Source organism: Anabrus simplex, chromosome 1 (assembly GCF_040414725.1).
Source record: "Anabrus simplex isolate iqAnaSimp1 chromosome 1, ASM4041472v1, whole genome shotgun sequence".
Classification (NCBI taxonomy): Eukaryota; Metazoa; Arthropoda; class Insecta; order Orthoptera; family Tettigoniidae; genus Anabrus; species Anabrus simplex.
Window position 1 is genome coordinate 1262854797 of NC_090265.1, and position 21957 is coordinate 1262876753.

Here is a 21957-nt window from a genome sequence, read left to right on the forward strand (position 1 = left end):
TGCAGTTGACCTGCCTCTTCCCCTTGGTGAATTTGGGATGCTAAGTACTTCTTCGACAATGTAGGTATCATCCTTCCTCATTTCATGACCATACCATTTCAGCGGTATTCCTCGAGTGTCTGTGTGGTCGGGGCAACTTTAACTCCTATGTATTAACTAGCTGTGCCCCGCAGTTTCACTTGCGTATTATTTGAAAGAAATCACTGGCTGATGAATTATAATACTTCAGTATAGACAAAACATTTTTTGTAACATTTCCTTGTGGTATTAGAATATATTGGTTTTCACTGCACCCTGTTCTAGATAAGGCAAAATATAACTGCCCATGGGAAAAACAGCATTCCCTTAAATCTATCCCCCGTGCTTAAAGGCCCATCCCTGTGCTTTATTTATAGTAACTGAAAACGCTACCTTTACGGGAAATTGTATTCTTTTGAAACTAAATGGTAAATCTGTGGGTATCGTAGGAATTCGAGGCATTAGTACCGTTTGCCCAACTGCTGGCCCAGTCAAAACTAAAGCAACTATGATATTTTTTCTAAGAAATTTAACTTGAAGTCTAGTTCCGTTACATAAACTTGGTGGTCTGAGGTTTCGTGATAAAATAATGGGAGTGCCAGTTTTTAAGTTCAATGAATATGAGGGTAGCCCACAAGGATTCAAAGAATTTAAAAATTCTTGAGGGTAATGTACCGCATTTTCTTGTTCCATGATGGTATCAATGGCAAGGTAGTTTATGTTGTCGCCTGGTAATTTGACCATTATTTTGTCATTGATGTCATCAACGGTTGTATTTTTTGCAGTTAAAATTGTGCTCTCACACATCCATTGATCATTTTTGGCCACGTCCGAGTACACTCTAGAAATGAGGTCTTCAGTGTTGGTTACAATTTCACCAAGGTCTTTATCAGTGGTAATTTTTTTGTCGTGTGACTTGGGTACTTTCCCGTTACCAATCAATAATAGCTTTTTTTTTTTTTTTTTTTAAATCTGTGCTTCCTGCAGCAAAGTGACTCCTCATGTTGGTATACAGCTTCAACATGTGAACAGATTTCCATAATGGGGAAGATTTTAAGCAAGATTGAATAATATCTGTTCTAGTCCCCCTAACTATTACAGGCAATGTTTCTCTGAAATCACCAGAAAACATGAAAGTAATTCCACCCATCACTTTATTTGAGCTCCTTATATCTCTGAGAGTTCTGTCTAATGCCTCTACATGAGCTCTATGAGTCATGGTGCACTCATCCCATATTATTAGCATCTTGCAAGATTTTGCCCAACCGGCAATTTTTATGGATAGAGCACACACTGTCTTTTTCAAGTGACACAGTAAGGGATAGTTTAAAAGTAGAATGAGCTGTTCTTCCACCTGTCATTAGTGTAACAGCAATACCTGATGAAAGCGACGGCACTGACTATTTTTTCCCTGTGACCTGACTTTCACTAATATTAAATTAGTCACGAAAGTCTTTTCAGTTCCACCTGGAGCATCAAAAAAAAAAAGTTTTTCCTCCATCAGAGGAAACGTTTTTTAAAACAGAATTATAACATCATATAGGCCTAGTCTCCACAAAACTTTTTCTAGAGGCTCCATATTATTGGGATTATTGAAAATCGGGGTTGGAAGTCCGAAATCTGTAAGAATTTTTTTTGACATTTCATGAATTCTATCTTCAATCAGTGTAAGACCTTCATTGTCTATTTCATCATCGTATGGCATTAGCAGATCCTGATTTTCATTGCGAACTCTATGTAATATGTCATCATCATCATCGTTGACCAACTCCAGTTTCCCAGGTGTGCTATGCGAGCCCCTTCCATTTTGTTCAGTCCATGAACCATTCTTCGTTCACAATCCACTCCCAATCCTGTCCTCTCTCCTCTACATCCTTCTTCACTAAGTTTGTCCATTTTTCTCTAGGTCCGCCCACTGGTCTCTTTCCCCTTATTTCTCTTTCACACTCCTTTCTTGCAGACTATTGGCACTCATTCTTTTCACATGACCAAACCACTTCAGTCTTGCCTTTTGGATCTTCTGGAGTAAGGAGCCTTCTAGTCCTACGTCTTCTGTCTTTTTCATTCCTGATTTTATTCTTCCTGGTCTTCTGGATCATTGTGTATAGGAACTTCATTTCTGCTGCTTGGACTTTTGAGTTGTCCTTTCTTGTTAATGTAGTGGTTTCCAGGCTGTATGTGAGGATAGGGATGTAGTATGATTTATACAGTGTCATCTTGGTTTTGAGTGGTACCTGTTTATCCCATAGTAGCTGTCTTACTTCGAGGTAAAAATGTATTGTTTTGCTGATTTGACTGTTTGCTTCGTATTTAGCTAAGTTATCCTTGGATATCATACTACCCAAGTACTTAAATTCTGCGACACACTGTCCAGCTTAGTGCCATTTAACATGATTTCTGGCTGATTGTCACCCTTCTGTACCTTCAACACCACTGTTTTAGCCTTGTTGATGTTTAATGCATATCTCTCAAACTCCAGACTCCAACCCTGCAGTCTCTCTTCCACATCTTTCTCTGAGTTACCCCAAATTACTACATCATCTGCAAATGCTTTTAAGTCTTGTTGCCCCTTTTCTTTTGGCACCTTTAATGTGGTATCCATTACAATGATAAATTATAGGAGCGACAAAGCACTACCTTGTACTCCCCTTTTTGTCTCAAACCAGTCTGACAGTCCAGAATCGACTTGTACACAGCTTCTGGTTGTCTTCACACAAATTATTAGAATTTTTTTCTTCATATTTCTATTAGCTCTGATGCTGGCAAAATATTAGGATGATGGCAAATAATTATCTCAATTTTTCTGGCGACTCAGAAATATTCTGAAAGAATATTTTCCCAATGTTCATCTCCTAATAATCCTAGTTCCTTGTAAGTGCCTTGATACGTGGCTAAAGTAATGCTATTTACAGTTCTAAGATGCTCGAAGGAAGTTGGTCCGCGTACATTCATCAATAACATTCTTAAATATAAACATTCCATTTTGAGTTTGATAAACATTATAAACACGCCCTAAAAGCTGTGTCCTTTTTTACACCAGGGTATCCGTCAACATTTTACCCACATTTCCTTCTGGAAAATTTCTTTCTTTCGCAGGTGTAATATTGAGGCACTTCATGGTACAACAAAGTTTTTGCAAAATCACCATTTCTGGAGAATCGAAAAAGCCATAGACACAATTTACAAACTTCATCATATAGATCCATATTGATACAGTTAAAATTAAGAAACAAAGTTAGATTTATAGTCCATCCAATCAAGACATCACTTTACAAGTGAAAACTATTTAATATAAAAACATATTAAACATATTTTGGGACATGTTTCGTCTCTATTTGAGACTTCTTCAGCCATAAAATCACTTGGTAGATTACAAAAGTCATTGTTCAGAAATTGAAAAAAATGGAAGAACCCAATGTCTTTTTAAGAACTATTTGAGATACGCTATAATATAATATACACTTATTTACACAAAATTGTCCTAACTTCTTGCAAAAACTTTTGTTATCTTCAATGTTAAAATTTGAAATATAACTTGAAATATGACATGCCAGCCGTAACGTCTCATAACGGAATACAATGTTCATTGTTGCTGTCTAGTAATTTAAAACGGAAGTTCCTTTATGAACTGTTGAGAAAGCACTGAAGACAAAATTATACATTATTTAATAAAGTAGTTTAACACTTCTTGCAAACAATCTTTTTTCAATGTTAAATTTGAACGTCCTTACTTGAAAATGTTACAAGCAGTGTTGGTATCTGGTAGTTTCAGCGTGTTGTCTGAGAAAGATTGAAATTCTGGCCTCAGAATAGAATTGGGACTGAATCCACCCCAGAATATATAAAATCTTTAACTCATATGGAAAATTTGTTTCAAAATTAAGCTACTGGTAGAAGAAATCTGAAGCCTTTTGAGATAACCTGTCGTATGGCAAAGATCAACGCTGCATGACCACCATATTCATGGCTTAAATGTTATGAATATTCCTTTAAAAAAAAGACAAGGTCTGGTAAGAAAGGGATATAAAAATTAATGGGTTTAAAACCCTCGAGAATTTAAGGAAAGAAATTCCGTCATGAATGCTTGATGTAAAAGCATACCATTAAACTTGGTGAAACTCCCTATAGCTGGTTCACGACTGAGCCTCGCTCTGACTTGTTTCTTGCCACGCTACTGTGCTTGTTAAACCTATGTTTTCTTTTGCCCTGCGGAAGTTGGCTAGGAGCGGTAGGTGGGGGGAACAGTGTTCTTAATGGGGAAAGGGGAAATAGCTCGGCCTATAGTTGGAGCGGGAGGGTGGGATGTTTGTTTTAAAGGAGGTGACTTCAAATTATTAATTTTTCGTGATGATAAAAGCGATGGTATCTGTTCATACAACGTGTGTTCCATAAGTAATGCGACCAATTTTTTTCTGACGCAACTGTAGACCGCAGCGTGTTCTAACCTGCTGGGCTAGGTGGAGGGGGGTGTTAGCTTCAAACACTCTTTGTCTCATTCGTCAGCGAGCTGCCGGAGAGTCAGGACATGCGTTTCCGTCAAACCCGTTTTGAGTTCATGTAACACGGCACGATGGATCGTTCTGTAGAGCAACGGTACGCTATCAAATTTTGCGTTAAACTTGGAAAGTCCGCCACCGAAATGTTTCCATTACTTCAGCAGGCTTTTGGGACTGATTGCTTGTCCAAATCACAAGTTTTCCGATGGCACAAGTTGTTCATAGAGGGCCGGATCACCGATGAACCTCGCAGTGGACGGCCACGAGTCAACGAAAATGTGACGCGTGTGCGCGATTGTTTGAACTCTTGACAGATGGCTGAGCCTTCAATTGATAGTACAAACTCTAAACATGGCAAAAACAACCGTTTTCCGCATTGTGACTGAAAAGGAGGGTCTCGCGCTGCCGAAGCGACATCAAGGACACGTGGAAAGTTCATCACGACAACACGCCGAGTCACAGCACCTTCATTGTCAACGACTTCCTGGCCAGGACCAACACCCTATTGGTTCCCCAGCCTCCCTACAGTCCTGACCTGGCTCCCGCTGACTTTTTTTTTTCTTCCTCGGTTAAAAGGAGTCATGAAAGGAAAACATTGGGACACGATTGAAAGAATCCAGGTGCATGTTATATCGACTCTAAAGGACATTCCGGAAAAGGCCTTCCAGGCATGGAAACACCGCCTCCAGAAGTGTATCAACGCAAGAGGGTGCTATTTTGAAGATTTTTTATTATTTGTACGAATATATTCAATAAATAATTTTTTATGAATTTGGTTGCATTATTTATGGAACGCACCTTGTATAACGGATTTTTGTTCTCTTGTACATCATTCAAATTTTTGTTTGCGTTAATACTCTGGTCCAATACTATATAAAAATTTTCCTAATTGTTCATCAGGTTCCCTTTGCTCACTTTTTTTTAAATGGTCAAGTCTTTATTTATGTCAGTATATTGGTGACCAGTATCTCCCATATGCACACATTGCAGAATACTTTTTGTGTGTCTGTTGGCATTGTCATGATAGAGATATCTATTTTTAAAACTCCTACCTGTTTGCACCATTTGTGTGACAAAGCATTGATTGCACTTAAGTTTATAGATTCCTGAATCTAAGAAATCCTCTTTATTGTAATTTACACTATTATGGTTATAAAATATATGACCATTACTGTTCTTAGTTGTAAATGAGACTTGACAGTCGTGTTTCTTAATAATTTTGTGATTTGAAAAATCCCTAGGTGTGTAAATGTAAAATTCGTGTATTTTGAACTCTTGCAATTCTCTGCTGTTAATCTTATGTTGTTCTTTCTTTTTACTTTACTTATAATTTTATTAATGGTATCAACACTGAACCCATTCATAATGGCTATCTTCTGTATTTATCGTAATTCTTTTTCTCTTTCTGTATGAGATAGAGGTAAATTGAAGGCTCGGTAAACTATACTGTAATAAGCAGCTCTCATATGACTCCCAGAATGTAAAGAATCATTTTTAATGGTCACTGGAGTAAATGTATCTTTTCTGTATAGTTTATAATAGAACTTACCGGGTTCCCTCGTAACGGTCACATCCAAGAAATTCAAAGCATTGTCCTTCTCGTTTTCAAGTGTAAATTTTATTCTTTCATCTAATGAATTTAAAAACTCTAAGATATTGTTACTATTGTTATAACGCTTATCTATTATTACAAAGGTGTCATCCACGAATCGTGTCCAATAATCCAAACTTTGAATATGTCCAGTTATTTTTGTGGTGTTCTAGATGGTCTAAATAAATATTTGCTAAGATACCCGAGGCTGGAGCTCCTATTAGTAGTCCCTCTTGACTATAAATGGTGTTGTTGAACGTAAAATAGTTGTGTTTTTTTGTGACAAACTCTAGAATTTTCATGAATTGTTCAATCTCTAACTTCCCTAGATGACCTTAACTAGTTAAATTTGTTCTAATAATATCTATTGTTTTACTGACCGGGATATTTACATACATATTAGTTAAGTCGTATGAACATAAGTAATGATGTGGCAGAAGTTTGAAACTTTCTAAACTTTTACAAAAATGTACTGAATTTCTTGTTACAGTGTATGAATTTTTCATCTAAACAGTGTTATGTGGCAGAAGATGTTAATAATATATGAAACATGTACCACTTTTAACTAATAAGTTGCCTTAAGCAAGCAATGTATCGGCAAGGTGGAAAATAAAAAATACACAGTTGTGAATAAGTGGTATGTTCCGAGCTGTCAGTGGAGAGATGGCATGGAATGACATCAGTAGACGAATAAGTTTGAATGGTGTCTTTAGAAGTAGGAAAGATCACAATAAAGATAAATTTGGAATTCAAGAGGACAAATTGGGGCAAATATTTGTTTATAGGAAGGGGAATTACTTACCAAGGGAGATGTTCAATATTTCCAATTTCTTTGCAATCATTTAAGAAAAGACTAGGAAAACAACAGATTGGGAATCTGCCACCTGGGTGACTGCCCTAAATGCAGATCAGTAGTGATTGATATCAAGTGGTAAACCTGTCCATGTATTTTGAAGGTAGGCATAAAATTCCCCTTAACAAATTTCTTTTGCACCAAATGACATCATTTGAAATAGTGTGTTATATTGTCTTTTATGACTCAGAAAAAGTTTTGAGCCTGGATGTGTACCTAATAATAATTCTTTCAAACCCGGTGTCAGTTCTGGAATTTTAGGGATATTCACTTTACCGTTGCTGCAGCATTAAGCTGGCACTTAAGTTTTCCATTTTTGTGCCAGGCAATTGTTGCAGATATTATTCATTCTGCCGATGTCCACATTGTTTAAACCGGAATAATCTACATTAGAGTCATCCACAAAGACTGAATTTAGTAGGTTGGTTTGCCTATTTGCTCTATTGACATTTGATGTCGCTCTTTGTACAGTTAAATGGCATGAACGTTCGGAGTTTGACTGTTGAGCATGGTTTGCTGAAGTTTGTGCATTCTGGTCAAACATTGAGAAAGTTCAGCGCTTGATTCTCGAGCACAGCTAGCAGCATTTTGTGCATTCTGATCAATCAGATGTTGAGAAAGTTCAATGCTTGATTCTCGAGCACAGTTAGCAGCAGTTTGTGTATTCTGATCAGTCAAATGCTGAGAACATTCACCGCTTTATTCTCGAGCACAACTAGCAGCAGTTTGTGCATTCTGGTCAATCAAACGCTGAGAGCGTTCAGTGCTCGTTTCCCTAAGCCGATTTTGTCCGGAAATGTTATATTGATTGTCCAACGTATTAATACTCTCATCTTCTGTCTCATTGTCACGCGTAAGTCTCAGACTCTTTGCTGTAGCAGAACGCTGAGAAAGCTGAGATTTTCTTCGAGACATTTTGAATCAAAGAAAGAAAATTGAAACAGATACATAGAAAGTAATATAAAGAAAGTAAATAAACAAAAGCAATCAACTAACCCACAAATTGAACAAAGAAGTTATTATTAGAAGTGGAAAACGAACAGAGCTATGCAATCTACATACCCTAAAGTTATCTTTACAGACCTATGAGACAAAACAAAACAATCATGAATCAATGATCCAGTACCAACCGCTACTGCCATAATAACCTGCTTAGTACTAACCAACAAACAGAAAATAATGAAGGATTATGGTTATTTACAAATTACAGATCAGATGTAAGGCTTTTCAGGCGTTTGCTCTATTAACCAGCGTTTTGTCTTAGGTCTGACACTAGACTCATCAGAGTGGGATGTGTGAGACACTACCCACTGACGCTGGGGTGTATGCAGGTGAACTTATCAGAAGACCTTATAAGAGGCACAGTCTGATACGGGAAATAAATCTCCACAATGGAATTATTGCCCGCCTAGCAATTCCGAATGGAAAATTCTAAATTCCCATGGAGGGAATTAGATAATTTTCATCAATAGAGCATGTCAAAAATGTCGAAAACATATCAGATGTAAGGCTTTTCAGGCGTTTGCTCTATTAACCAGTGTTTTGTCTTAGTTCTGACACTAGACTCATCAGAGTGGGATGTGTCAGGCCCTACTCACTGACGCTGTGGTGTATGCAGGTGAACTTATCAGAAGCTCTTATAAGAGGCACAGTCTGATAACTACATACGGGAGATAAATCTCCACAATGGAATTATTGCCCACCTAGCAATTCCGAATGGAAAATTCTAAGTTCCCATGGAGGGAATTAGATATTTTTCTCCAATAGAGCATGTCAAAAACAGATCAGATGTAGGGCTGTTGAGGCGTTCAAAATGACCTTCACTGTTTTAAATTAGGTACTTCCTAAGTACATACTCAACTATCAAAACGTAATTGAAATTATTCAATGATAGGTAGAAACAATCAATGTAGATAACGTCAGAGAAACTCCGTATGAGGCACGTCTGTAACGAAGTGAGCCCATCACGCAACTGAGCCAAGCGGCATGGAGGCATTCACAGTTCATCTCTTCTCGGCAGTGCCTGGTTCTCATCGGGCAGCCAAGGTAAGGCGTCACATGGCTCATTCGTGCCACTATTAAATTAGTCATAGACCTGAGCCGAGTGTTGAATTATTTTTCTTTTCGATTATCTCGTAAACTATGCATCCAAATAACATGCTGTAAAGGGCAAAGTTTATCTTCATGAAATTGTCTTGATGATGAAGTAACTTTCATATGTAAGGATTAATATGCCATGCCTAATAATAACGCTCATGAATCACTTTGTAATTTTCAATATTTTTTTTTTCATAAAATACCTTATTGTGGCTTATGTATAAGTGATAGGCATATGGTATCGCAAACTTTTTAATAGATGTACTAAGGAGCAATATTTTTGTTGAACATTGTATGTATGTATGACGAACCATAATGCCAGCGTAAACGGATAAAGCAGTTCGGGAGCGCTTTTTATTCTGTCTTACAGTACTTAACAAATATAAATATTTGAGGCTACCTGAGAGATGTAGCCTAATGCTAGATAGCCTGCACTATTCCTGATGAATCTGACTATCATATACAAAAAGAATTTTTCAAATCAACTGCTAGTTCCAAGGATTAGCGCGTTTAAACAAACAATCAATCAAACAAAAAATCTCTTCAGTTTTATTACATTAGTATAGATTCCAGATCTTATGAAATTAGGTGACACCTTCTGCCCATTTAAGCATTCGCATTTCGTTTATGTGCAGTTCTTGTTGATGCACCTTTTTGGTGGCCCAGCATTCTGCTCCATGTGTAACGACAGTTGTGTAAACCTTGCCTTGGACAATAGTGGGAAGCCTCACTAATCCCCTGATGTTGTAAGGATTGTCACACAAGCTTTTGGGGTACTCTATTTTTTTCCAGGTCTATGAATAGTAAATACAGGTTTTCTTTGATGAACAAATGTTTTTCCTTTCGTAAACAAACTATTCCGATATCTTCTATAGTGGACTTCCCAAGAGTAAACTCAAACTGGTGGTGGTTGTCGTCATTATCGCTGCTGCTGGTGCTGCTGTTTTTAATTTTGAGAGTTCTATAATCCAAGCATTAATATTATTCTTTCTCATATTACAGATGTATGTTAGTATTTGCATATATTGTAGGCAGTACTTATGAATAATGATTTAATAGAAATCCTGATCAGTAATTTGTCTTCCATATTTTGAATAATTCCTGGCAACATATCTTCCCTGTTTCAGGTACATTGTAATAATCTTTTCAATTACAGCCATATATATATATATCACTGAATGGTAACTGCTAATGGTTTGCTTTTATTGACACTTGTAGATTCAGTAGTTAAAAGCATAGAAGTTCTAAATGGAAAATGTAACATGGCGAATGATTATTTTTTATTACAGGTTTGTACGTGATGATGAGTCATATGTACAGGGCTCGCATACAGAAGTTGGGACCGAAGAAATGGCGTTCCAAATTTGACTGATTATTCTATGCAGTTCACTGATTGACTGGAAGATGGTGATGGTGTGTGCTCTGCTGTAGAAGTGGAATAATTTCATTTTGTGCCCAATAAGTTGGAAAATTGTTGTCTGCATTTCACATTTATGGAGCAACTGGGATTAATATTCTGTCATTCACTTACTGAGGTTACTGGAAATTTTTATTACAAAAGAAGGTACTGGAGGGAAGATAATGCAAAGAGGACATGAAATCCAGAGAGAGAGTGTGTAATGTAAGCTGCTCTAATTCAGTAAGAATATAATAGAAAAAAAAAAAACACAGTGTTTGGTTGAGTATAGAGAAGGAAAGAAAAGAAAGGGCAGAACAACTTGAAGCAAGAATCACAATAGATACTTACTGAGGAGAGTAAGAGTTGGCCTTTGTGATTTGCTTTGTAAAAAGAATAAAGCAGTATTAAAATAAGTCACTAATGACAAGACATGGTACAGACATCCTCTACCAGACTACTGAAGTGGTAAAATTTATCATCTTTATTATCATGTATAATTTATAGTGGCTGAAATGAATTAAGCTTGCGTATGTAACTAAAGCTTTTCCAGTGTGTTGAAAACACTAATTATAACATATGTGAAATATAACATATCTGTAAACAAGTACACACTATTTAACAAAGAATGACAAAGAATACAAGAACATCTCACATTCAATCAAATCACTTCAAATCATTCACATATATGTACAATATTGTTTACATTGCATAAACTTGTCATTGATTATGAATTGGTGATGTTATGAACATGTGAGACAAATTATGATTGTTTTTTGAAGTCCTCCACTGTCGCTTAAGTAACTTTGAAAAATTGTACTAAACTTATCTAAGCTGCTAATCGTCCGTTACCTTCAATGACTACATTCTCTGGTCATGTTTGCACTTTTTGCTTTGAACAGTTATAGGTTCCCACAGGAGGTTATTCTGATGCTAAATGTCTGGAATATGAGTTAGGATATTCTTATCTGTAGTAAATTCTCTGAATGTATGCAGTGCTCTCACCACTCAAGATGTTTTAGTGGGTTATTTATCACTAAAATGAATATCTTGCAAGATACTCTTTTAATTCAATTCCATAGTTTTATTTCAACAAAATCATTAGCTTACATTTATTCCCTAATACATTATAAAATGACAAAAAAAGCACTTTCCCTTCCCTCTCCAAAGAACAGAGTTATTGCTTACAGAATTTCTCTTATGCCCCTACTTAGCAGGCATAACCAGAGCAAGGGAACTGGCTTCAGTCCAAAGGCAGTCCCCAAGGGTAATAGATGATTAGCAACTTAGATAAGCACAGAAAACTTTCTCAAAGTTACTAAGGTGGAATAGAGGACTACTACAATCATAATTTGTCTCATATGTTCATAACATCACCAATTCATAATACTTAACAAGTTTATGTACCATAATATAAACAATATTGCACATGTTTTAAATGATTTGTGAGAATCTGAGAATGTTCTTGTAGAATGAAACATGTCATTATTTGTTTAATAATCATTATCATCATCATATGCAGTTTCCAGCTTTTGGCCAGGTCTGCTTATTTGTTCAATAGTGTGTATTTTTTTTTTTTTTTTTTTTACTGGTATGTATTATAATTAGTGTTTCTGATGACTGAAAAAGCTTTAAAATTACATTAACTGAGTCACTACTGAAAAGTATCAGGTGTAGGACAACCGGCATTCTTCATCTCATTCTTCTCAGCAAGCGTTAATTGTGAAAATGAAATGCCTTGTAAATACCTACCACTATTCTTTTCCATGTGTATTCATAAAATTTTTTCTACAATTAACAGTCTCCTTGAGGCATTGAAACTGGTAAATGCACACTGTACAGTTCAAAATAATTGACACTTTATTACTGATTGTTAGAAGGCGCAACAAACATGACATGCTACTTCCTCTTCTAAAATACTCCAGCCGCTTGGCTGGGGGCTGGTCAGGCTGCAGTCCGGCTGGCATGCTTACGCGCCCAACTCCCTTTCCACTTCCTCCGTGTGCAGAGTGAACTGCGCAGCACGCGAGTAGTGCACAGCCCGAACAGTGGGTATCCAGCCTTGCTGCTTGCTTGTGAGCTCCTGACAGTGTGTCACATAATCTTTGGAGTGCTACTACATGTACCTTCTCCAGCCCTGGCGGATTTAGAATGAATTACCCTAGTTTAAATACTTCAAGGGAAGTAAACATTTCGGATGTACAATTATATTTTTGTTTGCCTTCACCAAGCACTGGGAGGGGCTGCAAACCTTATGGAGAAACTGCACCTGAACCTCACCACCATAGTCTTTTTGTTTGTATCTGTTCTTTGTGGCCTGCTGTATTCCCCACACTGTAAATATAAATGACAGACAACAAATGTAGTGATGAAGACGTGTGAAAAATTCTGTGAATGCTTTGGTCACAATCCTTTACCCAGATATAAAACAGAAATGGCTCAACAGATGGGTATTCCATTGTGACACAAAACTCATAATCAGTTATAACTTTACTGTGTAGTTCTTGAAACAATCAACATTCAGCAATAAGGTATTCATTTTTTTTTTTAAATTATTGTCAACAAAAGAGAGATCTGGCTGCAATTGCGGGTGACCGCAAAGATCTCGAATACAGTACAACTTTTTAAAATATATAATAGAAATGTAATATAATGAGTCATTATTATATAATGACAAGAATATAAATGGTGGTTTAATATTGTCAACGAATCCTTCAAAATATTTAATGAAAGATGTATATCTGTCAATGAAAGGCCCACCTTCTTGAGATAGAAACTCATGTCCTTAAACGAAGTTCCTCTGGCTCTGAAGAGAAGTCCCGATACTTCCCATGTGTAACCAGTTGTGTTATAGTTCTCAGTTAAGTGAGGGACACATGGGCAGTAGAGGAGCCTCTTGTCATCATTCACCACCAGTGCCTGCTTGGAGCTGACCTCAAAATGTATTGTGGGGTCCAATATGAGGCATTTCTTTTGTTTATGGTTGATGGTGATAATATCCGCTCACCTAGTCAATCAATCTTCTGAATGCCAGTGCACTTCCTCATGAACCTCCCACTTTGCTCTCCGCAGGGCCAACACAATGAAAGAACGGACCCGTGTGATGGCGCATGTTTCTCTGTAAATCTCTCTTGGAGCAGTAGCCCAGGGTCTCAGGTTCTTCACATCCTGGGTGGCAACATTTAATGGTAGACTGTGAACGCCCTGGTACCGTTCTCACTGCTTATGTATTGCATGATATCTTTATTGTGTTATTCCACTCTGATGATGAAGGACCTCTCCTCATTCATCCATGGTGTGGCCTTGGGCTCATCCTTATTGGTTTCTACACCTTTGCCTTTGTGAGGAAGATGACACCAATCCTCAAACGATCGCTGGCGATGTTCATTCGTCAACTTCTGGGCAGAGGCTGACTGGTACCTCATTTACTGGCAAGCCTAGATGATTTAGAGCTTCTTGCTTCTCTGATTTCGAGTCTCGACATCTGTAGAGAAGTTTATCACTAGATCGGAGTAATCATTTTAAAATGTTAAAATTTTGAAGGTTTTTATGATGTCCAAACCTCTGAAATTTCATGGAGCATAAAGCATGTCATTAGGGCAATTATGAGATATTCCTATAATATCTTTAACAGTTGCATGGACAATTTTGTCAATATCAACCAAAAAATTGTGAGGTATCTTGTTTAAGGGAGTACTTTGGAGTGAATATATTAACCTTGGCCAAATGTATTGGTTAAAAATGTTCAATTTTTGATCAGGTTTGAGGAGAACTGTAGTGGATGGGCTGTTCAGATCAGCTGACAATTTGTGAATTAAAGTTAATGTGTCCAAGATAATTTCTTTCCCACAAGTCGCTCCTAGATATTTGATAATTTCTCCTCTTCAAATGCATTGCAGATCATTTCCATCTGACACTGTCATATTACCTTTATTTAAGATCCCATTCTGAATGTTTATAACCTTGCATTTACCTGGATTGACTTTCAGTCCTATTTCAGATAAATGATCAACAGTTAAATTTACCAAAGACTGCATTAACTTGATATCTTTGCTAAGTAATGCTATGTCATCAGCAAATGCTAACGCTTAAATGCTTTCAACGTTCCAACACAATTTGAATCCATAAATATCAGATATCTCAGGTTTGGTAATGTTGTTAATTACATCATCTATTTCCAAATTAAACAAAATAAGTGATATAGGGGGAACGTTATGCTACTCCTTTGAAAAGCAGAATACTTTTAGTTTTATTCAGTCCAACTTCAGTGTGCATTTTATTACCGTGGATGAGATCAATAACCAGGTCTCCTAAATTATTAGGTATATCATTATGATATAAAAATCTGTTAATATGCGCATGACCAACATTGTCATATGCTTTAGTTATATCAAGAAGTCCTATACAGCAGTTCCTGCTATTGAATTTAGTGTTTCTCAAACAATCATTTATGATAGAAGTGTTGATATGCGTTACTGGGACAGAAACAAACCCTTGTTGTTGAGAAAAAAACTAACAAATATTCGTAACCTTCTCTATTCTTCTTCGTATCACTGAGTAAATCAAGACAGGTCTTCAGTTAGTTACATCCCAGTCATCTCCTTTAATACATTACAATACATGAATCTGATTTTGCATAGAGAAGCAGATGACAGCACACACATCAGTCAGCTGATATTGTTAAATACCACTGTGAATGTCCTGAGTGTGCTTGTAATGTGAACATAAAATGAAACCATAAAAACAATATGGAGGGGATTTTGAGCTAGTGAAGCAGAGAGCTTGTGCATTTGTTTTTGGAAGGTGTCACATGCTGGTCTTGTGAAGCACTCTTGGAATCTTTAAATTCCATTTTCTCAGAATTGGGTGGGACTTACACCTTGCAGTTTGAGCCAGTGAAAGTCCTCACCATGCCCAGCACATATACCGAAAATAGATCAGATCGATGGGGGACAAGTCAACAAGGTCTCCTTGTAAGTTGAATTAGAATATATTCTACACAGCAGAAAGCTGGGTGCAGAACAAAACACACAGAGCATTGAGAAACATCACTCAGTTTTATTGAAATTCAATAAAATCACTGTTTTATTGAAATTCAATAAATTAATAACCTAAAGTCCAGAGTAACCACAGGAACCATGTAACTGATGTATCATGTATTAGCTAATAAATACAGGCCAAGACAAACTCAACCAACAGCCATTTTCAAACAGGACCTTTCAGATTCTGTGGCCTCCTGACTAAATTTAGCAACAAAGCTAAATGTCCTTAATAATATGCTAAACTAATCATGAACAGACACTTGTGATGAAAGAGAAAGTTGTACATAAAAGATATGTGTACTTTTTTAAAGAATTAATGAAAAACAGTTTCTGCATTGGATATGAAGAGAGGCATTGTCTAAACTAAGTTGTTAATGAAAAGAAGCTTCAAGAATTTGAATGAGAATGGAAATGCACAGAAAAGTATAACAAGGACTCATGCTATAATATGCTTTTTGACCTTCTGTTGAGGGAGACCAAAATAGATTGAAATTTTAATACTGTAATTCAGACTGCCATTTGCTCATAAATTTCAACCAAAATGAACAATATTACCAGGGAACTGCTGGGAGTTTTCAAAAGTCTCCTTTGCTAATGCAAAACATGCTTGGTTGTAAACAGTGATCACATTGCAGCAAGTTGTTCAGTAGCTGATTGCATGCCCTTAATGGTAAAAAACATCTGTGGCAAATCCTGTGATAATAATGATAGTTTGTCAGGTTTTGCTTAACTGAAAATTCATGGATATAGTGATTTATATAAAACGGTATAGTTACCATAAGCTTATGACTAATACTTACATTTATTCTTTTCATAATAAACTTGTTTTTTTAGAAATTATTTTATTTGTCAGAAATGCTGTTGTTATGCCATGATGCCCACATTTTTAAGTAATCTTTGGTTTGTGCAACTATACTTTCCTACCAGGAAGAATAAATCTCAGTGTGTCTAAGAATAAAACATGCCAATAATTTTTCTTGAACGAAAATGTAACAAATATTTTTGTGTTTTTCATACCTTAGATGATTTCATTTGATATTTTAAAATTATTATTATTATTATTATTAATCACAATCCATCTAAGGAGTATTCATGGACTGGTATCAATATTTGCAAGTAATTGTTGTTTCTAAAGACAAGTCATGATATCCACTTTGAAAGGGAGTTTCATTGATGAACTTTATAATATGATGTATGTATTTTACACTTTGGATGCAAAATAGGTGTACTTTTAAGATGGGTAATATTGACTTAGAGAAATTTTGTGTGCCTAAAATATTAAGAAGTGAATAATGAAATCTGTAGTTCAGTACTTGATATGTAAAATTGTAACTTTATAAAATCTACTTAAATAAACACTCAGTTATACAAAATCCAATAATGCATAATTTTTCATTTAATTCTCTTCCACAGTAATATTTAACCCTTAGCACTTGAATAAATTTGTCTGGTTACACAACTCTACTCGTATTTACTTTTCTGGGAAAGTATGGGTGTATTCTTATGGCTAAAACTGACCAAAAACTGAAATGAAGTTATTTACATGATCATCTAAATTTAGAAATGAAGAATTTGTACGTATGTTTTTGTTTTATATTTTTACCCTCTGTATAGTATGTCTCAAAGCAGACATCTTGATGAAGGCCTGCAAAGATTTTGAAGAAGTGGATTTCTTTTCACCTTTCTTTCTTCGATCCACTACTGCACTTAGCACAGCCTTTTGTAATATTCCGAGTGGAGTGTGGTTCTCCTCATCTTGACTGAAAAAAATACATTCCATAGACCATAAACTGGTACTTTACCAACATTATATTGTCCAAGAGTTGCTAAATGTTTAAATGATGATGTGTGCTTGCATAGGGGAGATAGTGGGTTTGAATCCCACTGTCGGCAGCCCTGGGGATGGTTTTCCGTGGTTTCCCCATTTCCACACTAGGCAAATGCTGGGGCTGTAGCTTAATTAAGGCCACAGCCGCTTCTTTCCCACTCCCAGGCCTTTCCTATCCCATCATCGCCATAAGACCTATCTGTGTCGGTGTGACATAAAGCAACTAGCAAAAAAAAAAATGCTGTAAACGTGCATCATTAATGTGAAAGGTGGCAACACTGTTGTTACGTATTGATACTGCCATCATGTGGTTGGAGAACTGCAGAGTGACAAGTCACAGGTGCACACAATTGTTGGATTATGTCTTTGTTAGTGCGCGAACTGGTCTAATGTGTTCGTCCAGCGGTAGAAATGGAGGCAAGGAAAGAAGAGCAGAGAACTGTGGTTTGTTTTCTGGTGACTGAGGGTGCAGGAGTATGCGAAACTTATCACTGCATGTCTGCTGCGTATGACGAACACTGCATGTCTACGACATGTGTGTGTGAGAGACAGGAGATTCTGAGAAGGGGACACATCACTGCAAGACGATGCGTGCCCAGGACAGGCCTATCTAGCCATTACTGCTGATGTGCTAGGGCGAATTGATGGTCTTATTTGGGAAAACTGATGAATCACGGAGGAATAAATTCCTGTTCAGGTTGGCATTAGCCATGGCTTCGTGCATGTCATTATCAAAGATCACTTGCATTTCCGCCCTGGAATGCTGTTGAACAGAGTCATACTGTTGCATGATAATGCTTGCCCCCATACTTCCAATCTGGCGAAGGCTACACTTCAGCGATTTGGTTGGGAAAAACTTCAACATTCTCCGTACAGCCCAGATCTTTCACCTTGTGATTTTCACAGTTTTGGCGACTTGAAAAAAGACACTCGTGGACGTCAGTTTCATTCAGACGAGGAAGTGCGGTTGTGGATCCGTCAGCGACCTCTCTCTTTCTACAAAACTGGAATTGATTGTCTCTTCTCCGAGTGGAATAAATGTATTAACACTTTTAGTAATTACTTTTGAATAAAATCATTTGATGGTCACATTATAGCAGGTGTAATGTTTCTGATGAGAAAATTTCATGACATCGAATAGGTACAATAGCCCAAAGTCTTAAAAGTTTTGCACAGTTACCAGCTGAAGATGACCCAAAAAGGGGTTGACAAATGTTCCAGTTTTTATATGACTGTACACATCATTTAATTTTAAATGCATGGTCTTAAGTTTGTATTGAATAGGTATACCACCAAACATAAATTCTTATAAAGAATTTTAAAAAAGGAAGGAGGAGTTGTCATGTTTAATTGAACTCTAACAGTAAACAAACATATCACCTGCAACTTGTATCTACAAATGATTGTATGTTTGTTTATATAAATCAATCATTATTATGTTCAAGAAGATTACATAGTTGGTTCATTCGGAAACAACCAGTAGAGTATCTATCATAGCATCGTTTTATAAACAAATAGCCATACCTCATCATTAAAGCGAAAATATTCTGCAGCCGTCCCATCCATGACCCAGAGATCTTGATCATTCTAATGAGGTTTCATGACCTGCTAGGTACAATAGTCTAAGAAGAGCATTCACTTATACATTCTTCTCTAACACTTCCCTTGGATGACTGTAAGCCATCCTTATTTTCTGTAGCTGCACATTTGTGAATTTTATGATACACTCTAGCATTTCATTAAGGAAGAACAACTTCCAGCATACCATAATGGTATTGGCACCCTTCTCTGCACTTTTTATCCAGGTGAACAGAGAATAATGTACCTTTTTTATGCCATCTGTTTCTTGGTGGCGCATGAATTGTCCAAGTAGTCTTGTTGTCACATCATACATATTGTGACCCAAGATTTAAATGAAAAGCAAATTCGTCTTCATCCACTGAAACAATTCGTACCATTGTAGTTGCTTTCTTTTTGCAGCTTAATTATCGGAGTAATCCGTCTCAAGACTCATATTTACATAAAATAAATTATCAAGAATTTCTGGCAAGGTGACATCATCATCTGATGAATCCTGAAGTCATCTGCATATATCACTTTCTTAAACATTCAGAATATTGGTCAATAAACCAACTGCTGTAATTACCAGTTAAAAATATGTGGTTGGTTGCAGAGTGCTGCAGGGGAGCGATGCATCAAGATGTTGGAGATCAGTTTTCCCAAACTCTATTCACATGTAATCACTTGCATTCGGATTTGCCCTTCGCTCGCTTGGCATTGCCCGGCTGATTGCTTCCTAGTCAAAGGGAGTGCTCGCTTTCAAACTCTCATATGTATAGCTGTACCACAAAAAACAGTCTCTCCTGAAACACTAGTGTAACCTGTGCAGTACAAACTAACAGTAGCATCTGAGCATAAAAAATATAATTTTATTTACTAGCCAATGTACCCGTGCTTCGCTATGGTATTCTACATTGTATACGGATATCGAAGTAAATACTGTACGTGCAGTAAATAAGATTGTTTAAAAATTGCATGTCTCTTAGCGTTATCCGAGAAATAGCATGGGGAGGTCCCCATATGTTGTTTCCACTATAAAGTGTGGGTTGTGAAGATGTGATGATAACGGCAGGCTCACCTACTGCCATTCACAATCGAGTTGGGAAGTGTACATTATAATTGCAGGCCCCATTGCCTACTGCGCAGTAACAATTGATTTGGGGAGTTTTTGTTACAATGGCAGGCCCCTTTTCCTACTTCCAGACAGATTACAGTTGAGGAGTTTATATTATAATGGCAGGCAACTTCCCTACTACCAGTCAAAATTGAGTTGTGCAGTTATTATGACAGGCCCTTTTTCCTGCTGCCAGCCGGCTTACTGCCAGTCACACAGAGTTGGTGAATTTGCATTAAAATAGCAGGCCACTATGCTTAATGCTAGTCACATTTTAGATGGACACACTTGTTTATAATGGTGGGCACCCTGGCCTACAGCCAAACACAATAGGGTAGGAGAGTTTTGAACAAAATTGCATGCTCCCTTGCCTTCTGCAAGTCAAATCAAGAAGTGAATTATTCATTAGAGTGGTAGGCCCGGCTTACTAATGTCAGTTACACAGGAGTTGGAGAAGGACCTCTTTCCTACTGCCAGTCAAAGTCTGTGTGGGGAGTACTGATTACAATAGTAGACACACCCTTTCTCGATCGCTACAAATCGACATCAGTGAATATATAGATCGGCATACGAAAGTATATGCATGTTTACAATATTAGATCTTCATTTACAGATTAACTGCTGCTAAATGGTACATCATATCGACAAAGGATTGTACCATAAGACGCAGTATTTAGCGGCATAAATGGCTGGTCCTGATATTTTCTCGCATCTCATCTATTCATGAGTCAGATCGAGTTAGAAATGTTGAATAGGGTGAGATTTGTGTAAGATTATCTTACATTGCATTACTTTTTGGATTGCCCTGATCATATGAAACACGAGGTATTTACAACATCAATATTTGCCATGCACCGTAATAAAATGACAAAGATTATATAGTAGAGGAATAAATCTGAAGAAAGTATGGACATATGGAGTTAAATAGGCCGTGATTACGTTATAATAAAAAATCAGACAGTTAGAATCAAAGAAGCCGTGAATGTCTCGAAAAGAATACTAATTTAACGAATCAAATAAGCCATAGTCAGGAAGTATAAGTAATTGCCACGTAAGGAAATACCCCAGAAAGTAAATATCGCCGCCCGATGCTCTTCTTTTCTCTTTTTTGTAATGGCTGATCACTGCTGCCAACCTGCCTGGTTACATATTAAAATCACCAGACATACCATAAAAAACTAACCTCAATGTAAACACCGATAATGAATGTTTCCCTACCCTGGTAAATGATAAAAGATCAGATGAAATAAATCAAGATAATTATGAATATCTCGTCGATTTCCACGCTCAATGAGGAATTAAGGAAATAAACACACTTTCTCACTCAAATTATCTGTCTTTATTTTGATATACAGTAGGCGTACTATAACCATATTCTTGAAAAGCGGGGCATATTAAACGATGCAGTTTATTTAATAAGTCTTTGCAGTGTGATTTTCGAAAGTTCCAGACATCCAATGACTTCCCTTTCTTTTGCGCGAACATTTCCTTCTCTCTTCAATACCGGTAACCAGTAAGGAGAGAGATTATTGGGCATATTTTCAGCCTGCAGGCTGGTTATATCTTCAAGCTTATCAGGAAACATATAGGAATACTAATGTGCCAAGCTCCGTGAACGGAATTTAGGTCAGCTTTCAAGTTCACTGCGGATTTTAAAATAATAATGTTACAAGTTCTACTGCCAAAATTTCGTCCCGCAAGAGTTATTTCATGTACCGGTAGATCTAGACATGAGACTGGCGTATTTGAGCACTTTCATCATTTCACACAAACAATGTTATTAAATGCATTATCCGAACATGCCACAATTCTACTTAGCTGGTATTAGCCAAATATATTTACAATCGCACAGAAAAACAAAATATACTTTAAATATTCTCTCAAATATATCACTAGTGACTTTAACGGCGATGCGGTGGCAACACGCAATTCACGCTAGAGCAGTGATTGAACGTTGCCAAC

The 21957-nt window shown here is 36.9% G+C and overlaps 1 protein-coding gene across 3 annotated transcripts in view; it reads left to right on the forward strand.

Annotated features, from left to right (window-relative positions):
- The window catches only part of Hacd2 (3-hydroxyacyl-CoA dehydratase 2), a 332961-nt gene extending 316087 nt beyond the window's left edge, over nt 1-16874 (forward strand). For all 3 annotated transcript variants that reach the window (XM_067152070.2, XM_067152072.2, XM_067152071.2), the window contains exon 11: nt 10345-16874. In XM_067152070.2, the coding sequence (XP_067008171.2) occupies nt 10345-10427 (83 nt within the window). In that variant the 3' untranslated portion in view covers nt 10428-16874. The remainder of the gene's footprint in view (nt 1-10344) is intronic.
- The last annotated feature ends 5083 nt before the right edge of the window (nt 16875-21957 follow it).